Source organism: Corapipo altera, unplaced genomic scaffold (genome assembly GCF_003945725.1).
Source record: "Corapipo altera isolate COAL_440 unplaced genomic scaffold, ASM394572v1 1b, whole genome shotgun sequence".
Classification (NCBI taxonomy): domain Eukaryota; kingdom Metazoa; phylum Chordata; class Aves; order Passeriformes; family Pipridae; genus Corapipo; species Corapipo altera.
Genome location: NW_020884881.1, coordinates 9,012,836 through 9,027,158, shown reverse-complemented (window position 1 = coordinate 9,027,158; position 14,323 = coordinate 9,012,836). Strand labels below are relative to the sequence as shown.

Sequence of the window (14,323 nt, the reverse complement as noted above, 5' to 3'; positions counted from 1 at the left end):
TCAAGCTCAAGTTGCAGTAAAAAAAAATTATCATCTTAAAGAATTAATATAAAACCTGGAAATCAGTCAAAAGAACACTGATACATTTAAAAGTAATAATAATAAAAAGTAGGATTATCATCACAAACTCTGTGATTACATGAGGAATTCATCCAATCCTACCCCTTATCTTTAAAGAAAAAGAAAGATAAAGTTTATGGGTCATGGGTTAAGAATTGAGAAAGAATATCTTTTATGCTTTGGACTCATAAAATGTATGATAATTAACACTAAATGATAAAGTAAATTGGGATTATGGAAGCTCATTTTTGACTGCTTGAGGACAATAATGAATTCAGAAATTGAAGCAACTTATTTTATAGCTATGTTTGTATTTTCTGTAAAATTGTACTTGACTTTCATAAATGGGCAAAGTAAAATTATTATATCAGAAAATGATTCAGAAGGTTCTCAATTCAAATTCTGAATAATCAAATGGAGGTGGAAAAATATTTACAGCGCATTTTCAAACAACTTTTTTTTCATTACTGTAATCGCCATCTACATCTCTGTCACAGTCTCAGCGGAAAGCATAATGATTAAAGGGCCCAGAAAAAAACCCAGGTATGTACCCTTCCACATTGACATTCCTGTCTGAGCTGTCACATTCAACATGGTAACAAATAAGAGTAACATACATGTGATGACATTTAACGTTGCAGTGAAAATATTTAACTTTTGTATATACCTCCTTCTCTCTATATATTACAAGTCAGACATACATACTTATGTTGTCATGCACGTATTTGCATAGGTAGCCACAGCCATACCACTTAAGCCTCTGCCCATTAGCTTGTGTCTTCTGACCCGGGCAAATGGTGTTCATTAACTGCATCAGAATTTTGAGGTGAAGAAGGCCCTCATGTTGTCTCAGCTAGACAACTGTATTATGTATGAGGAGAGAGAGACAGGAAAAGCTACATGGAAAATTCAAGTAACATTTCATACTGATTGACTACTCAGTCAAAAATGTTCAGGGGCAAAAATAATTAATGTCCCAGTTTTGAATCAACTAAAACTACTATCTACAGAGTCATTACTGGCTGCTTCTATAACCTATGATACAATATTTCACTTTGCCCAGTGCTGAGATGCAGTCTCTCTGGAGGTGAAATATAGCTGCTGATTAATAGCACTGAGAAGACCATGTAAGAGTTTGTGGCAGAAACCAGAGAATACTGTTGCCTACACATACACCAGGGGGTATTTAAGTGGGTGGACTGTAGCTACCAGAATTGGAATACAGTAAGGCATTAGCATGAGATACTCCTGCGGGAGTAAGAAGTGCCATATGTAACCATGAGTATCCAGAAACAATTTATTTTGTTTAAATCTGTAATTTCTTTTGCTCACACAATACTTCAGTATATTACTTTTTAAATTACTTTTAAGTGTCTCATTGCTTATTTTTTAAATAATGTATTCTAACAGAGATTACATCGATGCCTGTAGTTCACAATGAAAATTATAATTTAACTATTTAAAATGTAACGTGCAATACCATTTGACAACAATCAATACTAGTAAATGACACAAAAATGGCAGCCAAGGGAGCGTTTTTCTCCAGTTCAGCAGAAAATTAAAGGAATGCCCCTTGTACTGGACAACTTCTTCAAGGATTTAACAAGATAAGCAGGATGAAGCTGGAAGAAAAACGGTCAGTATCACTTCCCTAAAATGTACACAGCCAACCTACTGGCTCATCTTAATGTCATGGAAAGTTTATAAGCCTTCCCCTATGCTTCATATAGCTTTGTGAGCAACACAGTATCAGAAAGTAACTGCTCTTTTGGGCCTTTCACTTTTAGAAAAGGCCATCTAGCTAAAATTGCATTCTTGTCATCTTCCCATCTGCAGAGCGTTAACTAATGAATATGGTCCTCCTCTACACTTACACCAAATATCCTCACTGTAGACAATGTATCAGAGCACTGAGTACATCCACATTAGTGATCCAATGTGTAATTAGGACTTTTACTGGTCCAAATCTGTCTTGTGTCTATACTATACTTGTTGTCTTGCAGAACACACTGAAGTGTGCTAGCAGACTAACTTCCACTATTCAAGGTATACTCAACCTCATAATCAGCTTAAAAAGAACAACTTCTGCAATTAAATAGCTTTTCGCAGCATATCATCATATTTTTGTAACAGAACCCACAAGGATGTACTAATATTTCTATCAATTAATATTCTGAGACTTTAAATCAGGAATTTTCCATTTCTCTTGCTTCTGAAAATGAAATAAAATTGAAAGATGTTAAATTACATACACCCCCTCCAAAATAAAAATGCTTGCTTTGAAATCTAGTCACAAGTAGATTAACATCTTGTGATACAATCCCTTGTAGCAGGAGCAGCTGACAAGATGAGTAATGAACTGCATCCGATTATCTTTTCAGCTCTGTAGCAATCATTTTCCAACAGCTTCCTATGCCATAACCAACAACACTGGAAAAAGGTCATCGTTCTGTCATATTCCCTCCCCCTCCCCATCAGTGTATGTGTTTAATAACACAGAGAACACATAAACCTTTGGAAGTTAAGAGGTCTGTTATCTGCTGCAAAGCTGTTTCAGGTGCACACTGCATATACAAAAAGCCTACATAAAACATCCATACATAATTGAAAGTCTCTCAGAAGGAAATTATTGCACTTCAGCATAAAATAAAATGCTATTTCCTCTTTTCAGGCAATATGTTCTTTCTTCAACAAAGGAACCTTAACTGCAATTGATGGTATCTAAAACTCATGATGGGCAAGATTCAGGTTGACGTATACGTATTTTCCTCATCATGAAATACAACCAAATTAAATCTATGAACATTAATTGCAAGCAACTGTAAGACTATAATGGCAAACCAGAACTTTCCCCCAAAATCAGATCCATTTAACTCAGCATTTTTGAATTAATGGTACTATCTGTTCACAACTTTATTGTGATCTCACAGCAGAGAAAATCTGCACATAAATCATACTTTGCACCACTACAAAATGGTTGGGAGGTTAAGATCAGCCCCATAAGTGGCTCCTTTCTAATATAAAAATCTGTTGTGAAAATGCTTCTATACCTAAAGTATACCTACATAAACTAATGATCTACCAACCCAAACTGGGAATTAAAAATACTGTCGCTGCTGTTCCTGTGCCCAATGACCATTTTATTCCCTAAAACTGATCAGCTGAGCAGACGCTCATATGATTTAGTAGCCCCTACGCAATTCCTTAAGCAGTGCAAGACAGCTTAGATCTGTCTTCCCCTTGTTAATTATTTTCAGAAATGAACTGAACAACTGCCCAGTAACATAAACTAGGACAACTCTCTGTCATTCTGACCTGCTGGACATCTGCCCACAACCAGGGAAATAGAAAGATGCTTTTGAAAGAGCTACAGACTGTAAGCACTCAGCTACTTTTGAAAATGTTATTTCTAGGGAACCCACTTGCATCTGTGTAGAGTGAAATAGAAAAATACAACAATCAAACTCCACTCTGGTCTATCCACTGTAATTTTACCCTTTTCCATGCTGTTCAAAAATTTGGTACTCAGTCACACACACTATTCACATAGGAATTACTCGCTCATGAAAATTATACCCATAAATCAGATAAAATATGCCCAGCAGGCTAGATCACAAATGGCAATGCATTTTCTCAACAGTGGGGTTCATTTTATCGTCTATGTGAACTGGATAAAGTTTATTCTTATTAGAATAACAGACGGAAGTAGTCTGTTTGACTTCCATGGAATACCTTATTAATATAAAATTAAGAATGTACTTAAGTGCTCTGCTGAACCAGGGTCATAACCAACAATCAGTTAAAAGTGTTTTCACCCTATATAACTACTTCATTTCAACTATTACTATAAAGTTACTATTGTCAATACCCTGCGCAAACAGTAATACTGTGCTATTTTCCTACAACAGAAGGAGGTTTAGATAAAATAATTAAGACTGTGTAATAATACTGCATAATGCCAGTGCCAGGAGACATTTAGACAGTGCTAGCTCATCCTGCTCTCTGTCCCAGCCCAAGAAGGCAAAATTGAATGTAGACTTCTTATAGATGAACACAAACTAGCGAACTGTATTTTAAGATAAGGTTTTCTTAAGTAAATCTTTCTGTTGTAAAATAATAAAATTGAGTCTTCCCCCAATAATACAAGCAAAATCTAATATTTAATTGTAAAATTAAATGTAAAATGTAATTAAATGTAAAAACTTAATAGTTAAGATTTGCTTATTCAATAGTTTAACACTTTTGCTAGTCTAAGAGAGAAAAAGTCCATATTTAATAGATGCTAAATTCAAAGCAGCATACTGGCCTTTTAGGCAGAGATTTTAAGCTGCAAGTCAACAAATCACAGAATGGTTGAAGTTGGAAGTGACCTCTGGAGGTCATCTGGTTGGACACCCTTACTTAAGCAAGGCCACTTAGACCTCACTGCTCTGGACTGTGTCCAGGATGTTTCTGTACACTTCCAAGATGGGAGACTCCACAACATCCCTAGGCAACCTGTGTCAGGGCTCTGTCACCCTCACATAAAAAGGTGTTTCCTGATGTTTGGAGGGAACCTCCTGTGTTTCAGTTTGTGCCTATTGTCTCTGGTCCTGTCCCTGGGCACCATAAGAAGAGTCCGGCTCCACCCTCTCTGCTCCCTCCCTTCAGGTATCTGTGTACACTGGTGAGATCCCCCAAGCCTTCTCTTCTCCAGGCTGAACAGTTCCAGCTCACTCAGCCTTTCCTCATAGGAGAGATGCTCCAGCCTCTTCATCATCTTTGCAGCCCTTTGTTGGACTCTCTCTGGTGTGCCCATGTCTCTCCTGCACTGATGAGCCCAAAGCTGGACACAGTATTCCAGGTGTGGTATCACCAATGGTGAATAAAGGGAAGGATCGCTTCCTCAAGCTGTGGGCAATACTTTGTCTAGTGCATCCCAGGATATTATTCACCTTCTTTGCCACCAGGGCACATTGTTCAATTGGTGGATCCCAGGCTCTTGTCTGCCAAGCTGCTTTCCAGTTGGGTGGCCCCCAGCACGTACTAGTGCCTGGGGTGGTCGCTTCCCAGCTGCAGGACTTAGCACTTTTCCTTGTTGAACTCCATAAGGCTCCTGTCAGCCCATTTCTCCAGTCTCTTGAGGTCCCTCTTGATGGCAGCATGACCCTCCGGAGCATTAGCCACTACTCCCAATTTTGTGTCATCAGCAAACCTGCTGAGAGTACACTCTGCCCCATCATTCAGATCATAAATAAAGGTCTTAAACAGGAATGGACCCCGTATTGACCCCTTATGTTCACCACTGAACTCCTGTTATACTTTGATCACCGCTCTCTGGGGGGAAATTATACTTGCCTATTAATTTTTTTTTCAGTAGTCTTCATATCGTTAGTGTGTTGTATCACAGCACATAAGGAGACTTGTTAATAGTGTGAAGCGACATTATTACTCAGCTGTATAGATCTGAAATTTAGATTCAATGTTGCCTGCTTGTGAGATTATGGAAAAAGCTACAAACTGACAGAATTCATGTGCTAAACCCCTTCTTACTCACATGAAAGTAATTTGATTTCCCAGTTCAAAAAGTATAACCCATTTTTACTAACAGCTACTAGTAAGTTAGTAAAACCACTGAACAACAGTGGGCTGAGTACCAGTACCATCAGAGCAAAGATATTAGAAGAACTGTATTCAGTTACTACACAATAATATTAATGTTGCATCCTGGAAGACTGATTTCAAGCCTCCTCAAACATAAAAACAGAACAGCTTACCTCATTTAACAAAAAAAAAAATCAAACTACTAATTAACTTTGTTATTATTAAAATGAAATGAAATAAAATCTCTTCAGCTCTGTTCTTAATATAACTATTTAGTATCTGACATTAAATCTAAATTCAAGGAATGAGAATGAAAGTACCCCCCTTATTCAGTAAAAGACAAGAATGTAAGAAGATGCTGAAAGGACATATATTTATTTTTACAAATGTCTCTATTTCCTCCACACTGTAAATTTAGAACTTAATGAGTATAATTTCCCATCTGTGAATTATCATATTTGTGTGTGTCTAAAATAGCTATTTTAACATTCAAATAATAAATCTGACCCACTGATTCTAAACTGGCTCCCACTTCATGACAATCACTTCCAACTTATTTTTCCCTGTAAAAATTTTGATACTTTGAGTAGAATGTGAAAAACATCTTTATTGTGAAGCCTCTTTGAAATGTAAAACAATATAGTGAATATTACCATGCAGCTAGTTGCTGCAGGCTCCTGAAATCAGGCTTTGCATACTAATATATACAGTGTTTTCTATCTGTAATCAAAGGCTCCGCCGTAAAGAAACACGGGACTTGTGAACATTGCTCTAAAAACAGAAGACATTTAAAGGACAGTCTAAATATTTTTTCCGCCAATAAAGCAACAATACAAATGATTTAACAATTTTGTACAGCAAGATCTTTTGGGACAGAAATAAGGAAATCTATTTGCACTATTTCTATAGCAACACAATTGCCAAATGTAAGACTGTGAACAAAAAGCCATCATCCTCAGTAGTGCAATTAATCAGTAAAGAAACAGACAAATTCCTAGTGTGTTTTTAATAAATCTTTTCGTTATTCTTAGTCAAGATTAAATTTCTTAAAATAAGAGTGAATTTAAATTTCTAATGTTGTTTACATTACACATTACAGGTGAACAGATGTCAATAAATGGCACTGTGATTTTAAAAATGACCTTGATTTTTTTGTTTTACTGCAGGGCATAGAATTTCATTACACTGGGTTGATCAGTTTATACCCAAGGTGTAATAGTTTCTAGACTTCCAGCAGTAGTGCAACATTTTAAAAAGGTCTCTTTATGCAGCTGAAAAAAACCCAAAACCTGTTTTGCTTTTTTTTTAAAATATAATCTTCTTAACTAGAAAATAAAGTTAAGACTGTGCATTTTCTCAAGTAGAATACCAGAATTCTTATGTGATTCCTCAGAAAACCTAATACGTAAGGAACAAAAATACTTAGGTATTAAACAGTGCCCTATATCTTCAAAACTACTTAAACCATTAATTAATCCTTCCATATTCCTGCAAGATATGCATCAACTGGAAGTAAATGAACTTAATGTTCAAAAGCCAGTTAGCTACCCAAGGGATCTGACAGCTTTCTTCTACCCCGAGAAGTGATTTAGTATGTACAGCTTCAATTCAAACTATGCTTTCACCTTGACTACTCCATCCCCGCTCCAAGGATGAAAGGGTGGTTCATTACCACGTCCGCTCAGCCCGTAGCTGTTCAGGTAAGATTGACAAGAACGATGATAAAAGGCGGCACTTCAGGTAAATGTATTTCTTTTCCAATGGCAGGCTGACTGAACACCAACCAACTTAATGATTTCCAGTCATCACCAATCTGCAATTTGCACAAACGCCACCGAAACAGAAGTGAAAAAGAACGAAGGTCATTATTACCTCCTAACCCACACAACCTCCACAGCATTCCTTTTCTTCACAGCTGCATATTTCTGTCAGAGAAACAGAATTAAAGTTCTAGAGAAAGCGTAGTGTCATTAGAAAACCATTGCACAGGCTCTGACCCTCCCATGTGAATTAGAATCAAATTACTTTTAGTGTGTCTGTCTGGGCACACAGATCCATTTAAAATGAGAATCAGGACTTTTAACTGGTATGGCCTTCTTGTTTTTTTGAGAAAGTGTTCAAAAATCCTTCAAGTGAATTCCGCAGGGCAATTTCTAGGTCTGAAATAAAGAGTATCTTTGATATTTTGTGGACCAAAAACCTGCTCATACACTTGTGTTTAGATCTCCACAAAGTACCACATTACTGCTTAAATAACAGAAATCACAGTAGAAATGATGAGCAAGTAATCCAATTCTGCTCCTACAAAAAACACTGAAAAATAAATAACATACTTGTAATAATACGTGAAAATCATATTATTTTCTGAATTCACATAAGGCAATAATTAGATTATTTTTCAATTTTTTCCACTTGGGATTATTTTTTAATTGGGTCAACTGAATGTGAATATGTGATGATAGACCTGAACAATTTCAAAGCAGCAACATTTTTTAACAAGTTTGGACGGGGAGGAGAAATAAGAAGGTGAAATGTAAGTGCACTCTGTCAATATACATCTATATTTTCCATTTATTTTCTTTATCTTATGTAATGCTGAGGACATTTCCTTCTGTATCGTTAACACCTCATATTGCCAGTGTTGACAACTCAGGAAAATAGCCTGCTTACTCACCAAACGTTCATCAGCAGAAGCAATGATAAGAGCCCTCCACAAAGTACATAATAACACTCCCTACAACTCTCAGCTCACTTTTTCACCCAGAGGCTTACATAAATGACAGGGTTTGTGATGTGCCTCAGCTGCTAACAAATGGGACATCCAAAGGCAATCAAGGGCATATCTGGCCTCTCACAGGGAGTCAGTACCTTTCTGCCCAGCAGAGAGACCCCAGTCCACCCTTTCTATTGACCACCCCAAATCCCCCCTACAAAATGATTTGCTGCTTTTCAGGCTGCTTCTCACTTTACAGAACTGCTCCCTGATGCCTATGTAGGAGTGAAGGACCCAAAATAGATGAGGATCAGAGATCATTTTCAACTCTTTTACAAGGGGCTTAGAGGGACTCTTATCTCTAATTAGGAAGGTGGCTGTCATAGAAAGATATGTTCTGCTGCGACTTACTCTGAAGTCAATTGTAGTTTAGGTATTACAACAGCTGAGGAAGGATTAGTCACCACACATTGAAAGAGAGAAGCAATAAAGCAGAATAAACTGGAGTAGCCTATTAGCTCTCTGAAGGTGAATTATGCAACTGAAAGAAGTGATATAAATAACCAGTCATCAGATGGACAAAAATATCAAATTTACATTATTTAAATTTTAATTGGAATTTTAATTTTTACCCTTAACATAATGAAAGCAATAATCCTGTTTTTTAAAAAATGTATACAATGAAAGCTCTGTTCATTTTCCCCCAAACTCGAAATCGGAACTCCACAAAGTCTGAATTATTTTAGCCTTGCTCAACTAAAATCTAACCATCAAAGGCCTTTTTTTCTTTCATAAAACCCAGAAAAATGTCCATTCAGTCTTAAACAAAATGTATTTCTCCTTTAAATAGTTCACAGATTTTTTAAAAATTAAATATGTAATTTTAATATGTACAGATTAATAATGAATCTATAGTTCATTACTAGTATGAAATGCAGCAGTTTTTAGAAGGTACTATCAAGTGCATGATTGCTTTTCAAAATGACATTAAATTCTTATTGTGGAGAGGAAAAATACCAAAATCTAGGTCTGCAAAGGGAAAGAGTGGAAAAAAGTGCAGTATAAATTTAATCTCCAGATTCTTCCACGATATTCAAGTAAGCCTGAGTACATCACTTAACTCTTGGACACATGTGATGTTGGAAAAAACTGAAAGGGAATTCTGTAAGAGAAACCATAGGGTAGAAAAGATGCAGGTGTTGTGATTGCCCTCTTGCTGAACTCCAGTATTTATAAATTTTCCAAGTTCTGTACCTCACTTTCTCCATCTGTCATATTTTGTTTTGTTTTCTTCCTTTTTTTTTGTTTTAACAGAGAATTTTTGTGAATCCTTTAATTAATTGTTACTGTTTTTAAAATACATTTTTGGATACAACATGATACAACACTACTAAACGTTATTATGGTAACAGGTAATTAGAAGGCCAGAAAGCACATATTTGAGATCATAATACAAAATTAGAAAAACTGCAGGCTGTGCTATCTGTGAAGAGAAAGACACAAAAAATCCCCAATAGAAAAGGATAATGATGACTTCAAAAAAAAAAAAAAAGGCAAGTAGCTTCCTTGCTATTAAAGGACTTGTGCTTTAAAAAGGCTGGGTCTCCTCCTCTCTTATGCTTCCTAGGATGATACTTGCACTGCAGTAATCAAAACAAGGAAGCAGATGGACAGGCAAAGTGGTACTGCAGCTGCTGCAGAAGATGACTATAATAATAATGTTGACATCAGTAACAGTAATTAGTGCACAGACTGTAGAGTAGATGATTCGTTTTCCTATCTTCTGGAGTGGGCATGCTGCCCTAGCAAACGGGTACAATGTTAGTACCTTTAGTTTGTTTTGTTCATTTGCTCAGTTTATTAATGGAATTGAATACAACAAAGAATATCCAACTTTTCTCCCTCTCCAAAACATTTGCTGACAAAAGCATGTTTCAGTTTGGTTTAATGGAGGGAATCTTCATTAGTAAATGGCAAACCACCAATTTTTTATTTATATCTATTTTCAATGTACAAAACAATTCATACTCTCCCATACAGCCATCTGCACATATGCTCTTGAATTTCAGCAGCATGTAGTACTTGTATGGTTTTGCCTAAAAACACCTCTACTGTTTGATGTGACCTCACTCATCTGCACACTGGTGCTGTACCTTTTTCCAGAGAACACTAGAACAAATGGTGTAACTGTGAGAATGTCCAAGAAAAAAAGTGTGCTGTACTCTGAACCATCTCAGGCAAGAAGTAAGTAAAGCATCAGTGCCATCAGCAGTACTGTGTCATGCTGAGAGAGTTCTGCTAGCAGAACATCAGATTAGGATGTACTGCTCCTCCTCAGTGGTATCACTGAGAATGGCAATGTCCAGCTTGGTGTTATACTACACCAAAACACCCACTGAAGAGCAAAGTAATTGGAAGAGTGATAACTGTGGAGAAATAAATAGATGGATTTTATTTGGGAAATAAAATTTGTCACTTCGATGCAATCCTGCAATATGAAGTTAACGGGAAGGAAGGGTAATCAGAGAGATCATGGAACATGCTTAGCATATGACAACCCAAAAGCCTTTTATCTTCTAATGAGTTTTTCCTTACTCTGCTTCTAATGAGATGCATTTTCCCTGTGCATTTATTCTCCAGGTTGATAAAATATTTCCTTTGGCCTCCCTCTATTATCAACTTCAACAACTGGAAAAACTCCTTTTCAAGTGCTGTTCTATGGAAAGGAAGAGTGAAAGTGAGAAGCACAGGCACAGGGTGGGACGCACTCAGGAACACCGACAGATCATTTTTCTAAGTTCCCTTCCCATACAAACTCTTTCTGAGCCTTTCAAGTTTCTAGTCTGTCTCCAGGTTTCTCTGTTTCTCTCTAAACCTGCTGATCCACTGACAGGCCAATCCATCCAGGCAGCAATAAATATTTTTTGCCAGATTAAACCTTTTAATGAAGAAAATACGCTAAAAGTTTATAAACTTTTTGAGGAGTTTTGTGGGGGTTTTTTTTTGTTAGGTTTTATTTTTGTTGGTGGTGGTTTTTGTTTTGTTTTGTTTTAAACAGAAAGAGAAGCTTGAAGGGTCTCATAAAAAAGTGATTCTCTGTGCAACGTCTTCTGGAGATGGGCTTAACAGAGATAAAATTAAACGCTGTATTTAACCTTCATTATTTGCTTTCACTGTTGAGAAGACCACGTTTGCATATGAACAGCTTCCCGAAGATACTTCGAAAATGTAGTCAATGTAAATTAAAAACCCAGTAACACTCTTGAAAAAGAGATGTCAGCAGGAACACTGTTTTTACAAAGGTAGATGAGATAGTTTAAGTAATCCTGTTCCTAACACTAAAGGAGGTCATTAATCAATTTATCCCAAATATGAATATAAAGCAACGCAACTGAATGGAAATAATAGGTATTCAAAAGAACAGCCATGATTATTTTTCAAGGAAGAAATTGTCAAGAAGTGAGAAACAGATGGCTGAAAGTGATGGATGAAGACACGTCCTCCTATGCAAACTAACAGACTTAATTAATTACTCAAATCACATGGTATTAGGGAATGACATTAATGATCCATAATAAAAACTGACAGTGGTGCCTTATCAGCTCCCTTTAAAACAAAACAAAAGAAATTACTACAAAAAGAACATGTTTATATCCTACAGAAATAACCCACAGACCACAAATATATCTTTCAATGTTAGTTTGACTTTCAACACTTTTCCATCGATTTAATTTAAAAAAAAATATGGAACTGTAAAATTGTAAACAAAACCATTCTCTCACCACATTTTCCTTAACAGAATTACTAAAGTATATTAAGCTAAATTAAAACTTTACCTTAACTATTTCCTCTATGAAGCAGACATGTGACACAGGATCTCTTTTCTTTGTCAATACTTTCTGCAAATGCTGCACCTGTAAAAAAGAATTTATCGAGAGGAGAAGTAACACCTGAATTCTTATACCCAAAACTGCATGACCAGACAAACAGGAATTAACTACAGAGTACCTGTCCACATGCAGCACAGATCTGATCCATGAGTTTCTCCATGTTTGTCCAGAGGGCTGCTCGGAAAGCTGCTGTGTTCCCAGGTGTTGGCATAGCAGCTCTACCTGGGCCACCTAAATGGTTTTTAAAAACACAAAGCAGCACGTTGCAGCTTTTACATGTGAAAATTAAAATATTAAAAATATAGATCTCTGGGCACTTTGACAAAGACTTATTTTTTTAAATCAAGTAGCCTAAAATAGTTTCAGAATAGAGCTTTGTGAATGGCCTCAGTTTTCTCAATTGAGAAGTCAACTAAACTCTGAAGATCAGTGGAGATATTTCAGTGTTTGTCACTGTTACATGCTCTATAATTCAGACCTCCACAGAAACACCAAGGTAATGCCAGTGAGCAGTTGTGCAGGATGCAATACCAAAGTGAATGGCAGACAGACCAGCTGTGAAAAATATAGGTAATTACCAGCTCAGTACTTAAAGGCATAGATCAACTCTAAAAGAAGAGATATTCCAGCTGGAGGGCATGCAGCCTCTAAACCATCACTTCCCTTCAGAGGGGCTGCATTTCTTTATTACATTTTTGGACCCCCAGCTTGTTGCAAAACTTTTTTTTTTAAAAATTTAGATATTCATATTGCCAAAGTTCAAATTTGCCTGCCCACCCAATTCCTCAGTATTCTTTGGTATCTGAGGTAACTGGGAACTAAAGGTTAAATAGTGCAACATTCCTTCATATTGAATATTCTGCTTTGAAACAACTTCTATCTGACAGAAGCATCACAATGTAGTTGCAGGCTTCTTCCACTCCTTGCAAATAAATTCTATCTGTGATTCTCCCACCAATACAAAGAAAGCAGAGAGTAATTTCCATGAGAAACTGCTAAGAAAATGCTGCAAAGTTGTAAACCAATGAGGACAATTTTCCAGGCAAGTTAGTAGAGAGAGACAGGGAGGAATAAAGGTAAAACTCTGAGCCCCATAATAGACAGACCCAATTTTGTCTTACAAAGCCAAATTAGATGATTTCTGAGATATGCCTACTCCCACCCTCTACTGGCTAAAGCAAGCAGTGAAACATTCCTATAACAGGCTTGGATGTGACAGTTTCTTCCATTTGACAACATATTGTACTCCTGTCAAAAAAAATCAGACATTCTCTGTAAAACAAGTATCGCACCTCTTGTAACAGTTTGAGATGGTTGGGTCAATACTTTGATATCCAAAGCATTTTTTATGTTCTCCTCCAGAACTGCACAGTATCCATCCACCACATTAGCAATGGTATCCTTCAAAGTCCCAAGGTTATGGAAAACCTGAAGAGCAGTTCCCACTTGAGTAGGATTCTGGAAAAAGAACATATTAAAACATAACTGTTCTTTAACTGTAGTATTGGAGGCTTTTATCCATGAGGAGGCATCGTTTTCGTGGGTAAGTTCAACTTTTAAGTTCAGTTCTGCTAATTCATCTCATTTAAGTAACCAGCACCCTTACTGAGTAACAGAGAATAGAGGGTAAAGGAGAGGACTGATTTCCTTTGATTGCTTAGCAATGCTTTACTTGGCTTCCTTTGGTGCTATCCTCTGAATACAACAAACGGAAAAAAAGGAACTGGAGACACAGCTGGCAATACCTAACCTGGGGTGGTTATCAGTGATTGATCCAGTAATTCTGGGGTTAGAGCACAGCTGTGTGCAGCTATGGTGTAGCCAGTAATATTGTTTTAACATGCAGTGTTTGTTAACTGTCAGTTAAGTACCGAATAGTTAATTAAATGTGATACTTAAAAAGAAGTATTAATGAAGGATAAGCAGAAGCAAGCAGGTCAAGCCCCTACTACTGACTACTGTAGAATTTAAGCTTGTATCTCTACACTTCTAACACTGATTATAACTTCATCTTCCTCACAGCAGAATTAAGAATACAAAGCAACACAGTGATTATTTCCAAAGCCTAAAAAAACCA

General features: G+C 36.7%; 1 protein-coding gene across 1 annotated transcript in view; it reads right to left on the bottom strand.

Moving 5' to 3' along the window:
• Positions 1-14,323, bottom strand: part of COG5 (component of oligomeric golgi complex 5) — a 180,216-nt gene that overhangs the window by 50,345 nt on the left and 115,548 nt on the right. Inside the window, exons 8-10 of the mRNA XM_027639840.1 lie at positions 13,539-13,704; positions 12,365-12,477; positions 12,193-12,270 (exon numbers count right to left, since the gene is read on the bottom strand). Coding sequence (XP_027495641.1) covers positions 12,193-12,270; positions 12,365-12,477; positions 13,539-13,704 — 357 coding nt within the window. The remainder of the gene's footprint in view (positions 1-12,192; positions 12,271-12,364; positions 12,478-13,538; positions 13,705-14,323) is intronic.